The sequence below is a fragment of the Littorina saxatilis genome, linkage group LG12 (genome assembly GCF_037325665.1).
Source record: "Littorina saxatilis isolate snail1 linkage group LG12, US_GU_Lsax_2.0, whole genome shotgun sequence".
In the NCBI taxonomy this organism is placed as follows: domain Eukaryota; kingdom Metazoa; phylum Mollusca; class Gastropoda; order Littorinimorpha; family Littorinidae; genus Littorina; species Littorina saxatilis.
Window position 1 is genome coordinate 17,019,205 of NC_090256.1, and position 23,273 is coordinate 17,042,477.

The 23,273-nt window shown below is 42.3% G+C and overlaps 1 protein-coding gene across 2 annotated transcripts in view; it reads right to left on the reverse strand.

Annotated features, from left to right (window-relative positions):
* Window positions 1-23,273, reverse strand: part of LOC138981382 (uncharacterized) — a 101,498-nt gene that overhangs the window by 72,911 nt on the left and 5,314 nt on the right. For both annotated transcript variants that reach the window (XM_070354282.1, XM_070354283.1), the window contains exon 2: window positions 5,460-5,694. In XM_070354282.1, coding sequence (XP_070210383.1) covers window positions 5,460-5,562 — 103 coding nt within the window. In that variant the 5' untranslated portion in view covers window positions 5,563-5,694. The remainder of the gene's footprint in view (window positions 1-5,459; window positions 5,695-23,273) is intronic.

Genomic DNA, 23,273 nt, shown 5'->3' on the forward strand with positions numbered 1-23,273 from the left:
CTATCAGGCCCTATTACATGGATAATCAAAAGCAAACCCAATAGAAACGCTCGAGGATTCTTCGGCTCTTTTCATTGGCGTTTCCCCAGACCTAACCAGACGACAAGACACTGCTTTGCAAAGTTCCAAAAACCAACTGGCAAACTGGCAAAAGTAAACAAAAAACAAAACTACTTCAATAAATTCGTCACAAACAAATGAAACCTACCGATATGTTATGTCTTCTTACAAAGTCACGGAGTGCGTGTATCTGTGTTTCGATACACAGACGTTCGGAAAAACACGAACGTCAAGTTCAAGTAAAACGACACCTGACACACACATTTTGACCCGTGCACAAGACGTTGTATCGATAAACGAAGCACAAGTAAGAAACAATAATAAAAGCAAAGAAAATAGCAACACGATATGCAAACATCTAACAAAGCCGAGCAAGCAGAATGACAGGTCTAATGAAAAACAAAGAGGTACCGAGTCGGAAACAAGATCGCGATTCTTTCCTTCGCTGCACGACGCAAATCGTCTGTGACCTTTGACCAAACGTAGCTTCCACATTCGATCACCGTGCTCAGCTTAATATTTACAACAGAAAGCCGAGGGGGTGGAATACCGAGATGAACCTACAGAAATGTGCATCCTCAAACCTGACATATTCATCCCAACTCATTTAATGAACTCAAAAACACAGAAAGTTGCTTTCACACGCCATCTTTGATTGCCAGTGGTTATCAAACCGGGACCCGTGTGGTTATCAGCACGGGACCCGTGTTTCAAAGCATGGCTCCCTGGGTTGATTGTGCACTTGTTTTCTCACTACCAAAATGATGACAAAAACGATGTTTGATGGTTTGTTGACAGACCAGCTTTTTTGTCGGTCCTCGGGGGGCATATCGACTTTTGTTTCATATTTATTGACCGCGGCCTTCGGCCTTGGTCAATAAATATGAAACAAAAGACGATATGCTCCCCCTGTCTGTCTGTCAACAACCCATCAAACATCTTATAGTGTTCCATTACCACGAGAAAACGAGCAAGTGATCGATTATATAAACAGTATATATACAATATGCAATATATACAAAATATATTAACATTAAATACAGAATTCATTATGTAAAGCATACACTGTAAATCAATTTGAACACTTTACACGTAATCATATGTTCATTTAGCGTTCAATACTGTCAACAATTGTTAAAAAGTGTACGTAAAATGACCAAAAGTGTTCCCTCATATGGATGTGATTTCTAGTTCCGTAAGAAAGTGTCGGCCCTGAACAATTTGATAACACTTATGTTCATCTGCAGACACGTTGTTAATGCATGACGCTTTTTTACACATCTGGATGCAGAACACTTCGAAACGAGTGTGTACAGTCCCCGGCGAAAGAAACGCAACTCACTCGCGCCCGCTGTTGCGAGTGATTTTTCGTCATTTTCAAATTGTCGTAAAATATAAACCAGATAATGTAAATCAAAAAAATAAAAACGATTCGTAGAGGATATTTTACTGGCTCTGCAATAAATGCATAGTATTTAATCGTTTTTATTTTTTACTTGTTCATAAATTGTGTTATACAGGGTAGGTGTCAAGCGAGTCGTGATTGCAGGCAAACGTGTCTCTTCAACATGCTACAAAAATCGTAAAAATGCATATTTTTTAACAAGGTAAAGACATTTTTGGAGGAATTTCATTTCTCAACACCATTTAATTAGAATTATTCGCCAAAGCGTTTAAGACCCCCCCAAAATGAGCAAAGATCACTTAGACAGTGTTAAAAAGGGTTGTTTGGCAAAAGCTCATTCACACGGAATCGACATAGTGATTTCTTTAAAAAACAAAACAGGTGCTATTTGTGGCCAAGTGTCTGGTCTACGCGATCAGGCTATAACTAGAAACAAAAAAGTGCAGTTTTTTTAATTGTTATTTTTTAACATCGATCGATTTGCGATAGTAATTCGTATGAAAGTACTATGAAACCAAACGCATACGTCCCCCCTCCCTTAACACATATTAACACACAAATGCACACAAATACACACACACATATACATACACACACATCCATACATACAGATAAACAAACAGATAGATAAACGAACAAAGTCGCGATGTGCAGGAGCGCTACGCAGTGCTAAAATGGACGCCAACTGTGACTTTGATGATCGCTGTCCCAAACACTGTCCGTCACTATTTCTCCAAAGTAATATTTCTTGCATTGGTCCCTCCGAAATGCCCCACACTATAGAGTCAGAATGTATACGAGGGAGGCAATGTAGGACCTATTTGTTGAATCTTCACGAAACAAAATCGGGTTGAACTGTTTTGTCTGTTGTACGTGTTCACTGGAGGAAATGTGATTTGAATGTGTAAACCAAAACACTCTGCGAATCACCACGGACCTCCTGAACGCAACAGACAGCGGTCTCGTCTCTGCCCTTGTGCTGCTGGACCTTTCCGCGGCCTTCGACACGATCGACCACCAGCTACTCGTCGATCGCCTCAGTTCCACGTTCGGCATTCACGACACCGCCCTCTCTTGGTTCCGGAACTACCTCCAGAACCGCTCTCAGACTGTCACCACTGATTCGTTCTCTTCTCAGCCTGTCCCTGTCCGCTTCGGCGTCCCACAAGGATCTGTCCTCGGCCCTGTCCTTTTCACCCTGTACACCCAACCCCTCTCCCTGGTCATCGAACGCCACGGCCTGAACTACAACTCCTTTGCTGATGACACGCAGCTCCAGAACAGCGCCAAGCCGGAGGACGTTGACGATCTCCTTGGATCCATCTCCAGTTGTTTCACTGACATCAAGAACTGGATGACTGAGAACAAGTTGAAGCTGAACAGTGAGAAGACGGAGGCCCTTCTCGTTGGAACACGACAGAAGATTGCTTCCCTCACTGTGACCGACCTCCAGCTGGATGACGCGACTGTTCCATTCTCCCCTGCTGTCAAGAGCCTTGGCGTCTTTCTCGACTCCACTCTCTCCATGCAGACACACATCTCCTTCATCATCAAGACCTGCTTTTTCCACCTACGACGCATCGCCTCCATCCGTCGCTACCTCACCCACGACGCCTGTGTCAAGCTGGTTGTCTCCCTCATCTTCAGTCGTCTGGACTACTGCAACTCCCTTCTGGCCGGCCTCCCCGCCTCATCCATTCATGGCCTACAACGAGTCCAGAACGCCGCTGCCAGGCTGACGTTGAGGAAGACGAAGCGAGACCACATCACCCCCCTACTTCGCTCCTTGCACTGGCTCCCTGTCAACACCCGAATCTCCTACAAACTGTCCACTCTGGTCTACAAGTGTCTCAACGACTCTGCTCCCGAGTACCTTCAATCTTCCCTGGACCTGTACACCCAGCCCTCCGACCGTCCCCTTCGTTCTGCTGCTGACCCTCTCCGCCTCCACATCCCTCGCTCGAAACTCGCATCTGCTGGTCAGCGTGCATTCCCCTCCGCGGGCCCGTTCGTCTGGAACTCCCTGCCGCTTGAGCTTCGTCAGAGCCCCTCTCTTGACGCGTTCAAGAGTAGGTTGAAGACTCAGTTCTTCCCGTAGCTGGCTGCGACTTTCATGCTCGACGTGATGTGTTGTGCCCCAAAAGACATTCTTGTGCTGTGCTCTGTGAGAGGTGTTTTCTTTGTGCTTAATATTATTTTGTTTGGACCTAGCTATTGATGTGTACATCGTTGTTAAACAGTTGTTTGTTCTATGTTTACCAGGGTTTGCTAGTGTGTGAAAGGGCATCATGAATAGCAGGTCCCTGTCAGACTTGTTTGACATGACCTCATTAACATGATATACACACGTTTGGTTTGAACGATATTGTTATCTAATGAGTGGTCTCTCTCGCGTATGTAGGATATAGCTTATTTCATGTAATTACTGAGTCAAGAAGGAGCTAGCAGGGTTTTGTGTGACTTTTATTTGAACGGGATGAAAGGTACAACTTATTTCATGTAGTTACTGAGTCAAACTTGAGCTAGCAGGGTACTGTGTGAGATGAAAGGTACAACTTATTTCATGTAGTTACTGAGTCAAGACTGAGCTAGCAGGGACATACTCTCTTAGTTGTGTCATATGAAAGACACATAAACATACTCTCTTGGTTGTGTCATATGAAAGACACATAAACGTACTCTCTTAGTTGGTATGTCGTGGAACTCAGCAGCAGCAGCGTTAATTCATAATTCAAAGTCAAAATATTCCAACTATAATAAGCAGGGCTGATCAAGCGTGTTAAAAAGGTATGTTTGGTCGTGAGGGGTTGTGACTTGGGGGGAGGGGGGGTGCAGGGCTGATCTTGCGTGAGAAAAAGATATGTTTGGTCGTGTGGGGTTGTGACTGTGATGTGCAGGGCTGATCTAGCGTGAGAAAAATATATGTTTGGTCGTGTGGGGTTGTGACTGGGGAGAGGGGGGGGGGGTCGGACAGGGAGGTACTAAGCAAGGATAAAGGTCCAAAGCTCTTCAAAGGAACCGTTAACCGAAACCCAACACTACCACAAACAAGCTCCAACAAAAGGAACGGTTTATAGCGTCGCTCCTTTATCGTGGTTCAAACATCAGACGTAGGCCTATCAATAACAACTCGGCCCGTAAACATCAACAGTCTTCTTTCATGAGCAGGAGGCCAAAGTGAATGTGCGTCACATGTGAGTGAGTCACCGTATTTCATGAGTGCGTAGGCGTTTATGATTGCCTGCGTTACTTCCATGCGTGAGAGAGTCACCGTATTTCATGAGTGCGTAACGTTTATGATTGTCTGCGTTACTTTCATGCGTGAGAGAGTCACCGTATTTCATGAGTGCGTAACGTTTATGATTGTCTGCGTTACTTCCATGCGTGAGAGAGTCACCGTATTTCATGAGTGCGTAACGTTTATGATTGTCTGCGTTACTTCCATGCGTGAGAGAGTCACCGTATTTCATGAGTGCGTAACGTTTATGATTGTCTACGTTACTTCCATGCGTGAGAGAGTTTAATGAGTGCGTAACGTTTATGATTGTCTGCGGTACTTCCATGCGTGAGAGAGTCACCGTATTTCATGAGTGCGAAACGTTTATGATTGCCTGCGTTACTTCCATGCGTGAGAGAGTCACCGTATTTCATGAGTGCGAAACGTTTATGATTGTCTGCGGTACTTCCATGCTTGAGAGAGTTTTATGAGTGCGTAACGTTTATGATTGTCTACGTTACTTATGCGTGAGAGAGTCACCGTATTTCATGAGTGCGTAACGTTTATGATTGTCTGCGGTACTTCCACGCGTGAGAGAGTTTTATGAATGCGTAACGTTTATGATTGTCTACGTTACTTCCATGCGTGAGAGAGTCACCGTATTTCATGAGTGCGTAACGTTTATGATTGTCTGCGTGAGTGCAAACCATTGACATTGACAACTGACATAATGACACAATCTTCAAAGGAAATTACAACAATGTCAGCACCACTTACCTCGCGTAGAAAGCAGCAAGAAAATGTGGATAAGCATGGTCTTCCTAAGATAAAACTGTCGCAGCGGAAAATTTTCGAATGTCAGTCTTTGTTCAAAACACATTCACGAATATCTTCAAGTGTCGGTTGCAGTTTCTTTTTGAGATTATCCTCGTGAAGAAATGTCGTCTGCTCCTTCCGAGTTCCGACTGGAGTGGATACACCAGGGACCACTTTCAGTCACAGCGCAGCCGACCTGCAATGCAAATACAGCTATAGAAATCTGACAAGGAAGGTACACAGTGATGAACGAACAGCTCTTAATTGGAAGAGGAAGCTGTGGATATATTTTCTGCAGGCGAGCTCAAAACGCGATAACTAAAAGTTTACATTCATGTTCGTGTGTGCATGTGTTTCACCCTGTCGTACGTTTATCGCACCGCCACTGAGCAGTAACCTCGTGCAATGAATTTATGTTAGCTTATGTCACAAGCGGCTTTAATATTAGTATACTTTTATGCTGTGGTGTTAAAGGTTTTGTTATGGAGCGCCTGTGTTCCTCTATTTCACCTGTCACAGGTAGACGCTGGTTAACTTCAAGTGTCTCGTGGAGCTCGTGCTAAGGTATTTCACGTGTATTTTACTTGTATTTTGTAAGGTGAACTCAGAGTTAAATTCGAGCTCGTAGATACTCCTTTTTATTCATTCGTTCTTTGCCTTTAGCGGAGGAAAGAAGGCTTGCGTTCCAAGCGAATCCGTTCTTCGTTGAACGTAGGGTTTGCTTACGTAGAGCAAACGCCGGAAACATGTTATCAACGGCAGGGGATATGTATGGCTACTTCAATGCAACCAGGATGTGGTATGTACTCATTAAATATTATGTTGTGTGGGTAACAGTTAAATTATTGTCGGGCTTAAATTGACTTATGAAAACCGGTCAGTCCAAGATGGCGGAATGTACAGTGTGCACGTGCGTGTTTGTAACTTTTGTACTTGAACGGTATGAAGTTGTGAGTTCGTTTTGGAAAATGGTTTGGTATATATATTATTGGATGAACATGTTTTGGTTGAAAGGAGAGTTTGTTTGTTTATTTGTTGCTTAACCTCCAGCCGACTACGCAGAGCCATATCAGGACGAGGAAGGGGGGGATGAAGGGGGCCACTTGTCAAGCGATTCCTGTTTACAAATGCACTAACCCATTACTTGTGTCCCAGCAGGCTTTAGTAAAACTAAATTAATACCTACTGGAAGATTACCAGTTTCCAGTATGTTAAAATAGGCTTAATCTATCTACTGCTGGACTTACATCAGAACACTAACAGATTAAACTATACATGAATCGCGAGACAAGCGGCAAGAGAAGAGATTTTTGGAAAAAATACAGGTGAATGAGCAAGAAGGCAGAAAAAAGAAAAGAATTCATGAAGAAAAAGAGAGCATGACAGGAAAGAGGAACCAAAAATCTACCTAACAGCAAACTAGACAGCTCCTGCGGTTCCAAAAACAGGAGGGGCCTTTAATTTCATAACCGCAGTGTCCCACTGCGGGAGAAAGGAGAGTTACCTAGATTGGTTGACAGTTTTGTTTATAGAATGAATTTGGTATTTTTCGTTGGACTTCATACTTAGCAGAATTAAATGTATAAGTCGGTTGGTATGTGTGTTCGAGATGCGTGAGAGTAAAGAGTTATGTCCATTTAATCCTGCACTTAGTTGTTAAATAATAAGGACGGGTGGGCGATGTTACTATTACTGTGAACTAAGTCTTGCGTTCACCATTCCAGGTTGTTTTTCACCATGCCGAGGTCTTAAACTGACCTACTGCTGAGGAGGGGTCTGCCTGCTCCACTTTCGACGACGGCACTGCTCGCCTAGCAAGGACTTGACGTCACCGATGGCTCCTGTCGCTTCGCACTACGGCCTCGTTAACTCAAGTTCATGGACGATTTTGGATACGCATTCATGGTAACATTTGCCTAAGCCGTCATAACAGCTAAAAGTGCAGGAACCATAACGTCATTGTGAATTGAGCGAAAGTGAGAGGTGTGAAAGATGCTTTAAAAGGAAAATAATTATTCTTTGTTGTTATTGACTTTATTACTGTTTGATCTTGTTGTTGTCGTTGTGGATGTTATCTTAAAAAAGAGTTGTATGGTTAGTTAGTGAGTTGTGTGTGTATTTATGTTTGATCTATGTATATTTGATTTTTGTAAGAAACGTTCTTAATCTACTGTTCGTGTCAACTTGTGTTTTGTAGTCGAAAGAGCAAGATTGTTATTGAGTCGTGGATGACAGACTGCGTGCGTGTTTTATGCATGTGTGCGTGACAAATGGGGGCTCGTCCGGGATGAATTTATTATTACATCGTCACCTATGATTTTGCTCTGTTCGTCTGTTTGTACCGTCTTGTCGTGTTTGATTTTTTGAATAGTTTGATGATTGAATAACTTGCTTGTACATGCTGAGGCTTAACATGATTTTTCACAGCGGCCACCTGTGAATACTAGCCAGTGCTGGGTACATGTCCCATCGTTGTTTATAGCATTTTGCCCTGTTGTAACTTATCTGGAAATGTTGTAGATTTGAGGTTTTTTTCTTCAGAATTTTGTTGTGAAGTAGTTAGATTGCTTTTTCATAGTTGGCGACTTAACTGTATTACATTGTTGTGAGAAATCATGTTGGGATCCAAATCTCGCAATGCCGCTCTGGCAAGTTTTTCTACCCCTGATCATGGTATTTCTCCACCTCGTATGACACTTACCACGCCAAAGCATCTGGATGGAGCTGCTGTTGATCCTATCGACAAATCTAGTTCCCTCACGACAGCTCAAGAAATTATAGCTGCTAGGGGACGTGCTCTAGGTATTCGATCAGGGGCTACTATGTTCAAGAAGAAGAAGCAGCTCAACGAAGACTACTTCAAGAAGAAGAGGAAGTTCAAATGAGAAAACAAGAAGCTCAGCGAAGACTTCAGAAGGAGGAACAAGAAGCTCAGTGAAGACTTCAGAAGGAGGAACAAGAAGCTCAGCGAAGACTTCAGAAGGAGGAATAAGAAGCTCAACGAAGACTACTTCAAGAAGAAGAGGAAGCTCAACTGAGTAAAGAAGAAATCCGAAAAAAACTACTTAGAGAAGAGGAAGAAAACGACCGCCGCCGACGTCTAGCCGATCTTGAAGAAGAAAGAGTTCGTGCAGAGATAGACAAGACTCGGAGAGAAGAGACTACTTCAAGTTCCCGTAGTCGGGTTATTGAACCTGTTCGTCTGAAAATAGATCCATTTGATGAAGCCAAAGAGGATCTCGATACCTTCCAAGGACGATTCGAGAGAGCAGCAACTCTCAGTGGCTGGGACAGGGAGAGAGACTGGGGAGCTCGGCTGGGAGCCCTCCTGAAGGGGTTTGCAGCCGATGTTTATTTAGAACTGCCAACTGAGGATGCGGGAAACTTTGATGTCATTGTGGACGCCCTTAGAGGATCTTTTCGCTGGACGGCTGACTCGTATCGTTCTAAGTTTAGACTAGCGGCCAAAAGAGGAGAGGAGACTTTTAATCAATTCGCTACCCGCCTCCGAATTTGGTTTGAACGATGGAGAAAGGCCGCGAAGAAGGAGGAGGCCTACGCTGGAATCCGAGACCTCATACTGTTGGAACACCTGCTGGACCATGTATCTGGGGACCTCGCGGATTTCATCCGGCAGCGCGAACCGGCGAACATCACTGAGGCCGCCGAACTAGCTGAGAGGTTTGCTGCATCAAAAAGAGCCAGAAAAAACCCAGTTACTGCGACTGGTCGAGTGGAGAAAAACACGAAGGACATTGAAAACCCTGAGGAAGACTCTGCCCCAGTTAGTCCCGTCCACCCCAACGGCCCTTTTCCCAAAGGAAATTGCTACGGTTGTGGTAAAAAGGGACACATCCGTAGGAATTGTCCGCATTCAGAATCGTCCATCAACGTGAGGACCGTCACCAACGTGAGAACAGTTGTAACGACGCCAGGAACCACTGCTGCCACGTCAGAGTTACCTACCCTTTGTGACCCATGTAGCAAACTTTCGTACTCTCCATTATGCACGATCAGTATCAATAGATCACAAGTATCTGCTCTTCGTGACACAGGCGCCGACGGACTGGTCATTGACTCCTCGCTGGTAAAAGACTGTAACCTCAAGCAGGGAAGTCAAACTATTCGTTTCGCAGCAGGGAACGTTCAGAAGACATGTCCTACTACGATCGTACATTTAGAGTCTCCATTCTTCTCAGGGAACGTTGTCGCTATTGTGGCTGATCAGCTCACATGCCCCGTACTCATCGGAAACAGGATCGTTCGTCCTGGAGGAGAAACCCTTGAAGTTCCTGTGTACCCGGCGAAAGCTCAACCTGTCCAGATAACCGCTGTTACCCGAAACCCTTATGCACGAGAAAAGGAACCCCCAAAAACCCTACGGATGAAGGACTCTGGTCTAGGAGGTGTTACCAGAGAGGAATTGATCCAGCTACAGTCGCTTGACCCAACTTTGTCCAGGGTGCGGGAGCTGGCCAAAGGGAGGAACCCTACCCCATCCGGGAAGAAAGGAAATGTGAAATTCCTTTGGAAACAGGGCGTCCTTCATCGCTTTTTCATAACAACGGAAAAGACCTTCAGTCAGGTGGTGGTGCCCGAGACTCTTCGTTCGGGTATTTTGAGACGATACCACGATGTTCCTAAGACTGGTCATCTTGAGACAAAGAAAACTAAGAATAGACTATGGCATTCGTTCTACTGGCCAGGGATGGAGGGCGACATCAGGCGTTATGTGCATTCCTGTGATGCTTGCCATCGAGCTTTACCCAAACTAGGAATACCCAAAGCTCATCTCGGAAAGATACCCCTCGTGGATGAACCATTCAGAAGAATCGCTGTCGACCGTGTTGGCACATTGACAGTCTCAGAAAGAGAGAGAGAATCGCTACAGACTGATCACCAGTCCTTTCCACATCTACAGAAGACCAAGATGACGAACGGAAGCTTGATTCGCTGGGCCCTGTTGTTCCAGACATTCACGTTCCGCATCAGAGAAATCCGAGGACCCGACAACGTCGGAGCAGACTATTACAGCCGCATTGTGTGGAATTTTTGTGACGAACCGTAGTTCGGTTTGAATAGGGGGGTTTGTCACAAGCAGCTTTAATATTAGTATACTGTTATGCTGTGGTGTTAAAGGTTTTGTTATGGAGCGCCTGTGTTCCTCTATTTCACCTGTCACAGGTAGACACTGGTTAACTTCAAGTGTCTCGTGGAGCTCGTGCTAAGGTATTTCACGTGTATTTTACTTGTATTTTGTAAGGTGAACTTAGAGTTAAATTCGAGCTCGTAGATACTCCTTTTTACATTTAGTCAAGTTTTGACTAAATGTTTTAACATAGAGGGGGAATCGAGACGAGGGTCGTGGTGTATGTGTGTGTGTGTGTGTCTGTCTGTGTGTGTGTGTGTAGAGCGATTCAGACGAAACTACTGGACCGATCTTTATGAAATTTGACATGAGAGTTCCTGGGTATGATACCCCCAGAGATTTTTTTATTTTTTTCGATAAATGTCTTTGATGACGTCATATCCGGCTTTTTGTAAAAGTTGAGGCGGCACTGTCATACCCTCAATTTTCAATCAAATTGATTGACATTTTGGCCAAGCAATTTTTGACGAAGGCCGGACTTCGGTATTGCATTTCAGCTTGGTGACTTAAAAATTAATTAATGACTTTGGTCATTAAAAATCTGAAAATTGTAAAAAAAACAATTTTTTATAAAACGATCCAAATTTACGTTCATCTTATTCTTCATCATTTTCTGATTCCAAAAACATATAAATATGTTATATTTGGATTAAAAACAAGCTCTGAAAATTAAAAAAATTAAAAATTATGATCAAAATTAAATTTTCGAAATCAATTTAAAAACACTTTCATCTTATTCCTTGTCGGTTCCTGATTCCAAAAACATATAGATATGATATGTTTGGATTAAAAACACGCTCAGAAAATTAAAACGAAGAGAGGTACAGTAAAGCGTGCTATGAAGCACAGCGCAACCGCTACCGCGCCAAACAGGCTCGTCACTTTCACTGCCTTTTGCACTAGCGGCGGACCACGTTCAATTTCATTCTGTGAGTTCCACAGCTTGACTAAATGTAGTAATTTCGCCTTACGCGACTTGTTTATATTGTAATGTTATGTGCATTACGAACTCTTAGATCATTGTGGTTATATTGTAATGTTATGTTCATTACGAACTCTTAGATCATTGTGGTTGTAATGTAATGTTTTGTGCAGTACGAACTCTCAGATCATTTTGTTTATGATGTAATGTTATGTGTACGAACTCTTAGATCATTGTGGTTATTATGAGTTATTTCTAATATGCTGACTGTTAGCAAATGATAACAGACATGTCGAGAAAAAAGATATCAAGCATGAGCCTTTTAGGCGAATGCTGTTATCGTTTGTGAGACATGTCTGTTATCATTTGCTAACAGTCAGATTATTACAAATAACGGTTTTATTACCGTTTAATTCGACCAAAATTTTTTTTTGAAGCGACCCCGCGAATTAGACAGAACAGCCACAATGGGAACTTGAGCGCTCCCACCTGATTATGCCTGTCAGTCAAAGTATTCTCGTGACCTGGGTCAGCCAATCAGAGTAACACACCTGACGTGATGAATATTCACAGGTCAAATGCGTTTGACACACAACAATCTCACAAGATACATGCTGAACATGCGTTTCGGTTGCTTCGCTTTTTCTTGTTGAACAGAGAGCGATAGACTTAGAACCGACTCCAGACGGATGGGAAATGACGTAAAGATACATTTGACGTGAAGCGAGTGAAGCAAATTTCACTTGATTTTTCCGAACTTAGATAAGTTAGATTTCAAGTGAGCGGGTCGACATTGCACACTCAGATGATGGGCGGTGCCTTGCTGTTCCGTAAAGCACCCACCGACAAAACTCGTTATTTGGTATTTTTTCGATGAAGAGTATTATCTGACAGCATTTGAAGTGTCATTCTTTAGAATAAATCACGCTGATATTGTTAATTTAAATTTTTACTTTGTCTTGTTCATATTTAGCTTGATAATCAAAAAGAGTCCCTGCCTGAACGTTAAAACATTTAGAGGGTCACCTATAATCCGTCCTGATTGGTCAAAAAGCCATATGGGGCACTGAATTGGTAATAAAATGTAATGTTATGTGCATTACGAACTCTTAGATCATTTTATATAAGATGTAATGTTATGTGCTATGCAAACGCTCAGACCAAGTTGTTTATAATGTAATGTTATTTCCATTGCGATTGCTCAGCTCATATAGTTTTTAATGTAATGTTATTTTAATTACGAACGTTTAGATCATTTTGTTTTTAATGTAATGTTATGCTAATTACGAACGCTTAGATCATTTTGTTTATAACTAAATGTTATTTGCATTACGAACGCTCAGATCATTTTGTTTATAATGTAATTTTATTTGCATTACGGACGCTGAGCTCATTTTGTTTATAATCTAATGTTATTTGCATTAAGAACGCTCAGATCATTGTTTTTATAATGTAATGTTATTTGCGTTAAGAACGCTCAGATCATTGTATTTATAATGTAATGTTATTTGCATTAAGAACGCTCAGATCATTGCGTTTATAATGTAATGTTATTTGCATTACGAACACTCAGATCATTGTGTTTATAATGTAATGTTATTTGCATTAAGAACGCTCAGATCATTGTGTACCCCCCCGCGGGCTAGGGGGAAGAATTTACCCGATGCTCCCCAGCATGTCGTAAGAGGCGACTAACGGATTCTGTTTCTCCTTTTACCCTTGTTAAGTGTTTCTTGTATAGAATATAGTCAATGTTTGTAAAGATTTTAGTCAAGCAGTATGTAAGAAATGTCAAGTCCTTTGTACTGGAAACTTGCATTCTCCCAGTAAGGTCATATATTGTACTACGTTGCAAGCCCCTGGAGCAAATTTTTGATTAGTGCTTTTGTGAACAAGAAACAATTGACAAGTGGCTCTATTCCATCTCCCCCCTTTCCCCGTCGCGATATAACCTTCGTGGTTGAAAACGACGTTAAACACCAAATAAAGAAAGATGTGTGTGTGTGTGTGTGTGTGTGTGTGTGTGTGTGTGTGTGTGTGTGTGTGTGTGTGTGTGTGTGTGTGTGTGTGCGTGCGTGCGTGCGTGCGTGCGTGTGTGTGTGGAAGACTGTTTGTTCTGGTTTGTTTCCTCAGGAAAATAAAGTTATCGATGTACCATACGAAATACTGTTTATTCTGACTAAATTATCCCCAACACAACAACAACAGCAGCAACCACAAACACAAAAACAGCAGCAACAACGTATATTCGTAGCATCGTCAGTCCACTGCTCGTGGCAAAGGCAGTGAAATTGACAAGCCAGAATAGTGTGGTAGTGGTTGCGCCGAGAAGCATAACACACTTTTCTGTATCTCTATTCTGTTTAACTTTCTGAGCTTATTTTTAATCCAAACATATCCTATCTATATGTTTTTGGAATCAGGAACCGACAAGCAATAAGAAGAAATTGTGTTTAAATCGATTTCGGAAATTTAACTTAAATCATTATTTTCATATTTTTAATTTTCAGAGCTTGTTTTTAATCCACATATAACATTACCTGCTATTCCGACTTGGTCGTGTGACAGACGTTTTCTTCCACACGAGATTACGTTGATTGTCTAACGAAGACGTCATGAAGAATGCTATGCTTCAAAAGATACAGACTGTGACGATGACTGTGACGTCATTCACATATACCGAGACGTCATTCACAGCTGTTCGGTCACTTCCGTCAAAAAGTAGATCTCTCCACAATGGCTGCTCCTGTGTTCAGGTTTGTCAAGCTTGAGTACACAAAACGTGTTTGTTCTCTCCTCTGTTGAAGCTGTGAGACATAAATGCTAGTCCGACTTGGTCGTTTGACAGAGTTTTCTTCCACACTCGATTAGCTGATGTCTAACTTAGCCTGACGGCTTCGTTAGACAATCAAGGTAATCTCGTGTGGAAGAAAACGTCTGTCACACGACCAAGTCGGAATAGCAGGTAATGTTTTTGGAATCACAAAATGATGAAAAATAAGATGAAATTATTTTTGGATCGTTTTATAACAAAACAATTTTAATTACAATTTTCAGATTATTAATGACCAAACTTATTAATTAATTTTTAAGCGTTCAAGCTGAAATGCAATACCAAAGTCCGGGATTTGTCGAAGATTGTTTCGCCAAAATTTCAATCAATTTCATTAAAACAAATGAGGGCTGACAGTGCGGCCTCAAGCCGGAAATGACGTCATCAAAGACATTTATAAAACAAACAAGTCGCGTAAGGCGAAATTACTACATTTAGTCAAGCTGTGGAACTCAGAATGAAACTGAACGCACTGCATTTTTTCACAATGACCGTAATCCGCCGCTTGTGCATAACGGAGTGAAACTGACGAGCCTGTTGAGCGCGGTAGTGGTTTCGCTGTGCTGCATAGCACGCTTTTTAGTACCTCTCTTCGTTTTAACTTTCTGAGCGTGTTTTTAATCCAAACATATATCTATATGTTTTTGGAATCAGGAACCGACAAGGAATAAGATGAAATTGTTTTTAAATCGATTTCGGAGAGCCGTCTGGAGTTCAGGACAGCAAGTAAAGAGGCCCATGCACAAGTTTCATGCGTCCTCGCCAAAGAGAGAGGCAGGACAAACTATGTCGCCCCCCCCCCACACACACACACCTTATTTTGCTGCCACCACACATAAGCCTGTTTGATGAGGGTGGAAGCCCATTTAGCCAATGTAGACTTTGCAATATCTTTGTCTCGGGTAGTGTTTGTGGAAATAAACAATAGCTTCTGAGTGCTGGATCTGATGTGGTTCGTGCTAGACAAATTGAAAGCACGGACAGGGCAGTTAACAAGGTCAGGATCCCCAGGGGCTAAAACGTTAGACAGTGGAGAGATCGTAATAACAGGAGACTGCTGATCAGGTCTTTGATTGTGGCCAGGAAGTCTGGTCTAAAAAATAAGAGATATGGAACCATCTGATAGAAAAGAAATGTCTTTTGTAAGCCGGACAGAGCATGTACTTCACTGCCTCTTCTGGCCGTAGCTAGTAAACATAACGAGTGTTTTGCGAGTTAGAACCGGGAGCTTCGCAGAACGCAGAGGTTCAAACTCCGAAGATCCAAGAAGCTAAAGGATATAGTCACCTGGCTGGCTATAGTGGAAAGGTTACTTTTGGTGGTCACATTAGATATTATGTTTTTTGGAAAGTTCGTTTTATTTGCAGCCACAGTTCGGTAAACGACAAATGGCTAAACCCAACCACCTAAGAATGAGAAGCGTTTTTGTAACATGACCCATATTCTGCAAAAATGCAGCCATGACGCAGGGGGTAGGTTACAAAAAACCGTCATGTACCGCTTGACTGCATACGGATATAAGCAAATTATACCTTAAACGAAAGCTAAAGATTTTTGCCATCAGACAGCAAGTAAAATGCCTAATTTGTATACACAGTTTTATTTTTAACAACATCTGTATAACATGCGGACGACAAAACAGGAAATGCCATTTTCTCAATCGATATGTATAGCTAACTGAACGCCTGGTTGAAACCGCAATCAAAAACATCTTGAAAATTGTTTATTCTCACAGCTAGAATTATTTTACATCAACAATTGTTAATTTACCGAGGAAAACAACAGTCACATAAGATACATAATGGATGATTTTGAATCAACTCCGAAAACCGAACCGGGTTGAAGCAAAAAAGAGTTTACACATTCACAGGCTTGAAAAAGGATAATTTGGTTCAATCTGTTAGATTTTTACCCATAACGTTAAAGATCAGCTTAATATAAAAGGAAAGTGATCATTGTAAAAGGATTTTGCTATCGCAAAATAATTCAACTTCCGGTTTTACCACATGGCGTCCATAATATTATCAATTTATTACATAGCGTGCATTTGTCAGAAATTATACTAAATGTTAGAAGCGATCTTAAAGTGAAAGTAACGTTTAATAAAAATATGCGCATTTATTTATTGATTGATATATGACTAAAATAATGGACATGTAATTTAAACGTACAAAACGACATTTTGTACACTACCTCTCTAAAAAAAAAAAAGGCGACTATGACCGACCGATATGTATGTGTAAATTAGGTCATTGTTAGTGATGAAAACGGGTTTTCTTTAAAAGATAACACGCAAACTGTGAAGTTCAAGCCCATAAATGATTTTAGTACGACTTCTTCAAAACAGGTCTGTTTTTCACTCCACCAGTTTCAGTTTTAATAAAATATATGCATAGCTCTCATTTTCAAAAAAAACTTATCTGCAATTCACTTAACCAAATACACAATGAACCCAGAAGGTATTAGAGTGAGACACTTTACAGTGAAATATGTTATGATTCCCCTTATTTCAAAATATATGCATTTTAATCGGCAGACACGATTCACGTCGTTGGTACGTGTCCTCTGGTGAGGCAACCGTTAGCATTTTTTGTCGTAAAAATTGACATTTTTAAACATAAATCATGGACAAAAAACTAATTCTACAAAAAGTGCAGGTTTTCTTTGTATAGTCAGTTAAAGCATCTTAAAATTCAAGAAATTGTGCAATTACGTGTATGTATTTGAAATGGCAGAAAATATTGAATGAAAGTGATTTTTGACTGATTGAAACCCTACCCCCACTAACAAAATGTGCCCTGAGATTAGGGGTGTTAGTTGAAGATGAATGAATAATGGCTATGGTTTTCCCCTAAAGTATTCAAAACCTAAACATATACAGAGGCAAGATGTTCTACATTAACACAATTAACTTTTTAAACATATACATATGCTTAGTACACGATACTTCCGGTTTTTCTACCGGATGACTTATACATTTAGGGGTTAAACACCTTATCGTAGAAAAAGCTTTATTTTCAAAAAGTGCAAGTAATTATTAAAAATCATACATAATATTTATATATTGGAGTTAATTTTCCTTCGAAAGTCATTTGTTTCAAGTGGCAGACAATGTAAGTTGGAGAGTTACATGTACGTAAAGTGTATAACTGTTGTCTGTGATTAGTGCATTGTGTACACATTGGCACCATTTGATCCTAAATGCTAAACGATGTCGTGATCATACCACAGTTTTAGGATAATCTACATCGCATCGATTACTAAATTGATGGTAGAATTTCACTGATAAATTCTATTTCCGGTAGCGTCAGTGCCGTTATCTGAGATAGTAACGTTTTACATGGTTTCACGTTCAGTGGTGAACGTAACGTGTGGTTGAACAAAATTACTTGCACATACAATAAGTGAAGTCTGTCTGTGTGTCTTTGTTTGTGCGTTTGTCTATGTCTGTCTGTGTGTTCGTCTGTTTGTCTCTCCCTCTGTCTGTGACAGTGCCGCCTCAACTTTCACGAAAAGCCGGATATGACGTCATCAAAGACATTTATCAAAAACATGAAAAAAAACGTTCGGGGATATCAATCCCAGGAACTCTCATGTAAAATTTCATAAAGATCGGTCCAGTAGTTTGGTCTGAATCGCTCTACACACACGCACACACACACACACACACACACACACACACACACACACACACACACACACACACACACACACCACGACCCTCGTTTCGATTCCCCCTCTAGTTGTTTAAAGCCGCTTGCAGCCAAAAAGGCCATGGGGGCAGACGAACCAAATTGTTTGGTAATAGGTTGACCAGCAGAGCGTTGCGTAAACTTTGCAAACTCCAAGTCTGTCGCTTCTTGTGTGTCTTTGTGCGGTGCATCAAGGCACAAAAGACCCAGTAGAGCGTCCCCTGTAAACGGAGAGGTGCGCAGAGAGTCAATCGTTCTACGATCGTGCAGTCTAGACTCAGAGGAAATATCTCTCCGGGTAAGGACTGCGTGAGCGTAGAGCTTGGCCAAGGAAGACATTTGTTGTGCTGACACTTTCGCCAGTGCAGACAAAAGAGAGAGAGGCCACATCCTGCTCGCTTGCGTCGTTTTTGAACTCAAAAGGTTCAAGAGAAGAGGTAAGCAAACGAAACAAAGATCGCAACAAAGTCTCAGACAAGAGACGCAAGTTCCAGCGATGACCTTCCTGCTTCCTCCAATCCAAGAGCGGATTCAGAGTAAGCAAAGGACTTATCCTTTAAAAAGGGATCAAACCAAAGAGACCCAATCGCCGGAGTCACTGTAAGAGGTGCTCTCGGCAATGCAAAAGTCTGAATAAACCTCAAGAGTAGTGTCTTAAAACCAATTTCTTGTGAGAAGAGTGGCGAAACACAGAGGCCTGATGTTCCGTGGCAAGCCATGGCTCCACTGAAGAAGGAGATGGACCGTGCGCCACAAGCAAAGGAACTGGCCGGAGAAGCATGCTACTACCCTTAGGTGAGTTAGCAGCTAACACCTACGCCATCTCATAGGCTACCGACGGGAATTCGTAAAATCGAAAACCCGAGGAAGCAGGCTGCGATGGCATAAAATCATCGATCGCTGTATTCGGAGGGAGAGGTAGCATCAACTGCTGCAACCATTCCTTCCGGAAAAATCTCGAAGTCACCGCCGCTGCTAAAGCAAAGGAAAGGTGAAACTTCGCCGGTAACCGGAAACTTTACTCTTCGTCCGGAACGGAAGTAGCACTTCCTTAATCGAAGAAGCAGTGTTCCACAAGCGTCACTGTCAACGGTAACCGGAAAAGAGTGAGGTCGTCCATCGGAAGTGTGAGCCTCACAGACATCTGGACAATGCCGTCTTCATGTTCCGCGAGCGGAAGTGAAGATGCCTGTGCAATCGAAGAAACGTGATACAGTTCACGAACTCGACGCACGCCGGAAAGCGGAAACTTTCCTCTTCGTCCGGAACGGAAGTAGCACTTCCGTAAACCGAAGAAGCATCCAGTACGGCAAGCGTCACTGTTAACGGTAACCGGAAACAAGTGAGGGCGTCCACCGGAAGTGTAAGCCTCTCCTGACATCTGGTCAATGTCTTCTTCTTGTTCCGCAAGGGGAAGTGAAGATGCCTGTGCAGCCGAAGAAAAGTGAGGAATTTCACGATCTCGACACACTCCCTGTGGGATGGCACAAGTAACGCCCCCGAGACGGGAGGAAGTTCCCGCTGTTGGACGCACTTGAGAGTCACGTGAGTCACCCACTGTCGCGGAACGGCAGCTGACTACTTGTGCTCGACCAGTCAGCATACCTTGTCAGTTAGGGAAACCGGAAGACAGATCCTTGCACGGAAACAGCAACTCGTCAAGACCGGAAGTCGAAGCACCATCTAGAACGTCGGCCGACGTAACAGTGACAGAAGGAAGTCGCATACATGACAACGACTCAACACTGACAACCCAAGAGGGAAGTTGGGAAGAAGGGAGCTGGCAGCTCGCCATTCCTCCACATTCTTTCTTTATTTGGTGTTTAACGTCGTTTTCAACCACGAAGGTTGAAAAGGGCAACAAAAGCCCGGAGCGTGAGTCCAAGTACGTCTGAGTCAGCTCAGCGTTGGAAGAGAAGTGTGAAGCAATATGGCGTCCACGTGTCACGTGGCTTCAAGGGGAGCTTACCCTCATAGATCACATGGTCTGGTGACCATGGTTACGTGATGTTTTTTGGGGGAGTGGCTTCCCTTAGTGTTACCAGGGAAGCGTGGCCAACGTTTTAGCACTCAACTGAAGTAAAATGCTATTTATGAGATTTGGAGTAATTAATATGTAATTTAATTAATTTTTAAGCAACCAAGCTGAAATGCAATACCGAAGTCCGGCCCTCGTTGTTATATCGCGACGGGGAAAGGGGGGAGATGGAATAGAGCCACTTGTCAATTGTTTCTTGTTCACAAAAGCACTAATCAAAAATTTGCTCCAGGGGCTTGCAACGTAGTACAATATATTACTTACTGGGAGAATGCAAGTTTCCAGTACAAAGGACTTAACATTTCTTACATACTGCTTGACTAAAAATCTTTACAAAAATTGACTATACCTGCTATTCAGACTTGGTCGTGTGACAGACGTTTTCTTCCACACGAGATTACGTTGATTGTCTAACGAAGGCGTCAGGCTGAGTTAGACATCAGGTAATCGAGTGTGGAAGAAAACTCTGTCACACGACCAAGTCGGAATAGCATTTATGTCTCACAGCTTCAACAGAGGAGAGAACAAACACGTTTTGCGTACTCAGGCTTGATAAACCTAAACACAGGAGCAGCCATTGTGGAGAGATCTACTTTTTGACGAAAGTGACCAAACAACTATGAATGACGTCTCGGTATATGTGAATGACGACACAGTCATCGTCACAGTCTGTATCTTTTGAAGCATTGCAATCTTCATGACGTCTTTCTGTGTCTGCATCCGCGAAATGTTTGTTCTTTCCGGGATCTTTGTCATCTATGTTCATAACTCTGTCCTTCTAGATTCAGACTAACAAGCCTCGTGAGCGAGCCACTTTCCAAGGGCAGCTAAATTCGCGTATGGAAACAGTTCTGTCGTCTGGGATGCCGTTTTCAGTATTCTCAGCGTTGAAGAATTTGTAAAGAGAGGAAACGATAACAGCAGGAGAAATAAAAGTCGTGTGTGCATTTTGGGGCTTTTGGAGGGACGATTTCGAGTTTGAATCCGTTCTTGCACATGCTCCAAAGCGTGTAACATACAATCTTGCACACGTTTGCTTTAGTAGTGGCAAAGAAACACTTAACAAGGGTAAAAGGAGAAACAGAATCCGTTAGTCGCCTCTAACGACATGCTGGGGAGCATCGGGTAAATTCTTCCCCTAACCCGGGGAGGGTGGTATTCCTCCACAAAAAAGTCCTTAAACTGACATTCAAAAGTCTGAAATTTTTTCTAACACATGCTCTTTGTCTAAAGGAGCGTTGCTAGCAGAAATACTGTTAAGTTCAGGAGGTGGAGAAACCACCGGTAAAACAGTAGCGAATCAATGACTACATTAGATGTAGCCGAAGTGGCTGGGTCAACAACTTGCACAGAAGGCTAGGTAAAGGTTTCTTCGCCGACCGCTTAGAAGATGAAACAAGCTCCACGTGCGTAGAGCTGCGCTTCTTTGCGTCTCAAGTTAACAGACATGTTGACCACTGGAAAAGTTCTAGAAATACAACTTCTAAAACCGAAATTTCCCTAGCCTAGAAACGAAAGCAGGAAAGATCTCACTCGCTTAAGGTCAGAAGGTCGGCTATCTCGTCTACGTTTAAAGCATTTAGGCCATATCATCAACAACAAACACAACAAGAGCACCAATAGCAAACACAACAGCAGCACCTGCATCAGTACAGTAGGAATAGCATAGCACGCGAAATACCCAAGGTAGCAAAACAAAACAATCTGTTCAGGGTAGATAATTGGTTTGACTTTCTTCTCGTATGTCAAAGTTGCAAAGTGTTGCCTATTGTGATTTTTTGGTCGATTTTTCATTTGACTCTTCCGTTTTTGTCTGGTCGATTTTGAGGGTACCCTTACTTGCGCGGCGGTCACGTGATCCCTGTAAAAGAAATATTTAATCCAAATGGTGATCCTGAAGGTTAAGTGAACGGCCTTCTCTGGCATATAAAATGTTAAACAAGTCGCGTAAGGCGAAAATACAACATTTAGTCAAGTAGCTGTCGAACTCACAGAATGAAACTGAACGCAATGCAACGCAGCAAGACCGTATACTCGTAGCATCGTCAGTCCACCGCTCACGGCATAGGCAGTGAAATTGACAAGAAGAGCGGGGTAGTAGTTGCGCTAAGAAGGATAGCACGCTTTTCTGTACCTCTCTTCGTTTTAACTTTCTGAGCGTGTTTTTAATCCAAACATATCATATCTATATGTTTTTGGAATCAGGAACCGACAAGGAATAAGATGAAAGTGTTTTTAAATTGATTTCGAAAATTTAATTTTGATAATAATTTTATATATTTAATTTTCAGAGCTTGTTTTTAATCCGAATATAACATATTTATATGTTTTTGGAATCAGCAAATGATGGAGAATAAGATAAACGTAAATTTGGATCGTTTTTTAAAACAAATATTTTTTTACAATTTTCAGATTTTTAATGACCAAAGTCATGAATTAATTTTTAAGCCACCATGCTGAAATGCAATACCGAAGTCCGGGCTTCGTCGAACATTACCCGACCAAAATTTCAACCAATTTTGTTGAAAAATGAGGGCGTGACAATGCCGCCTCAACTTTCACGAAAAGCCGGATATGACGTCATCAAAGACATTTATCAAAAAAATGAAAAAAACGTTCGGGGCTTTCATACCCAGGAACTCTCATGTCAAATTTCATAAAGATCGGTCCAGTAGTTTAGTCTGAATCGCTCTACACACACACACACACACACACACACACACACACAGACACACACACACACACGCACATACACCACGACCCTCGTCTCGATTCCCCCCTCTACGTTAAAACATTTAGTCAAAACTTGACTAAATGTAAAAAAATGACACGGGGATTAATGCTTTAATATGGGTTTGAAATTTGTTGCAATATTTTTTTGGCCAAGTTTATATATATATATCCGGCAGCGCAGACTGACGTCTTAATGAATTCAGTGCTAACGTGCTCGGAATGTCAAAACCACTCCAACGAAAATGAGCAACATAGTTGATCGAGTCACTCCTCATACTCCGTCACGGCGGAGGGCTGACCGTGCACCCAAAAGCGGACTCAACCAAATGGGTATTTATTGAAAGCTTGGGGCCTGCCGAACATAAAAATCGATGTTAACAAGAAATATTCAAGGGCGCACTTTCTCTT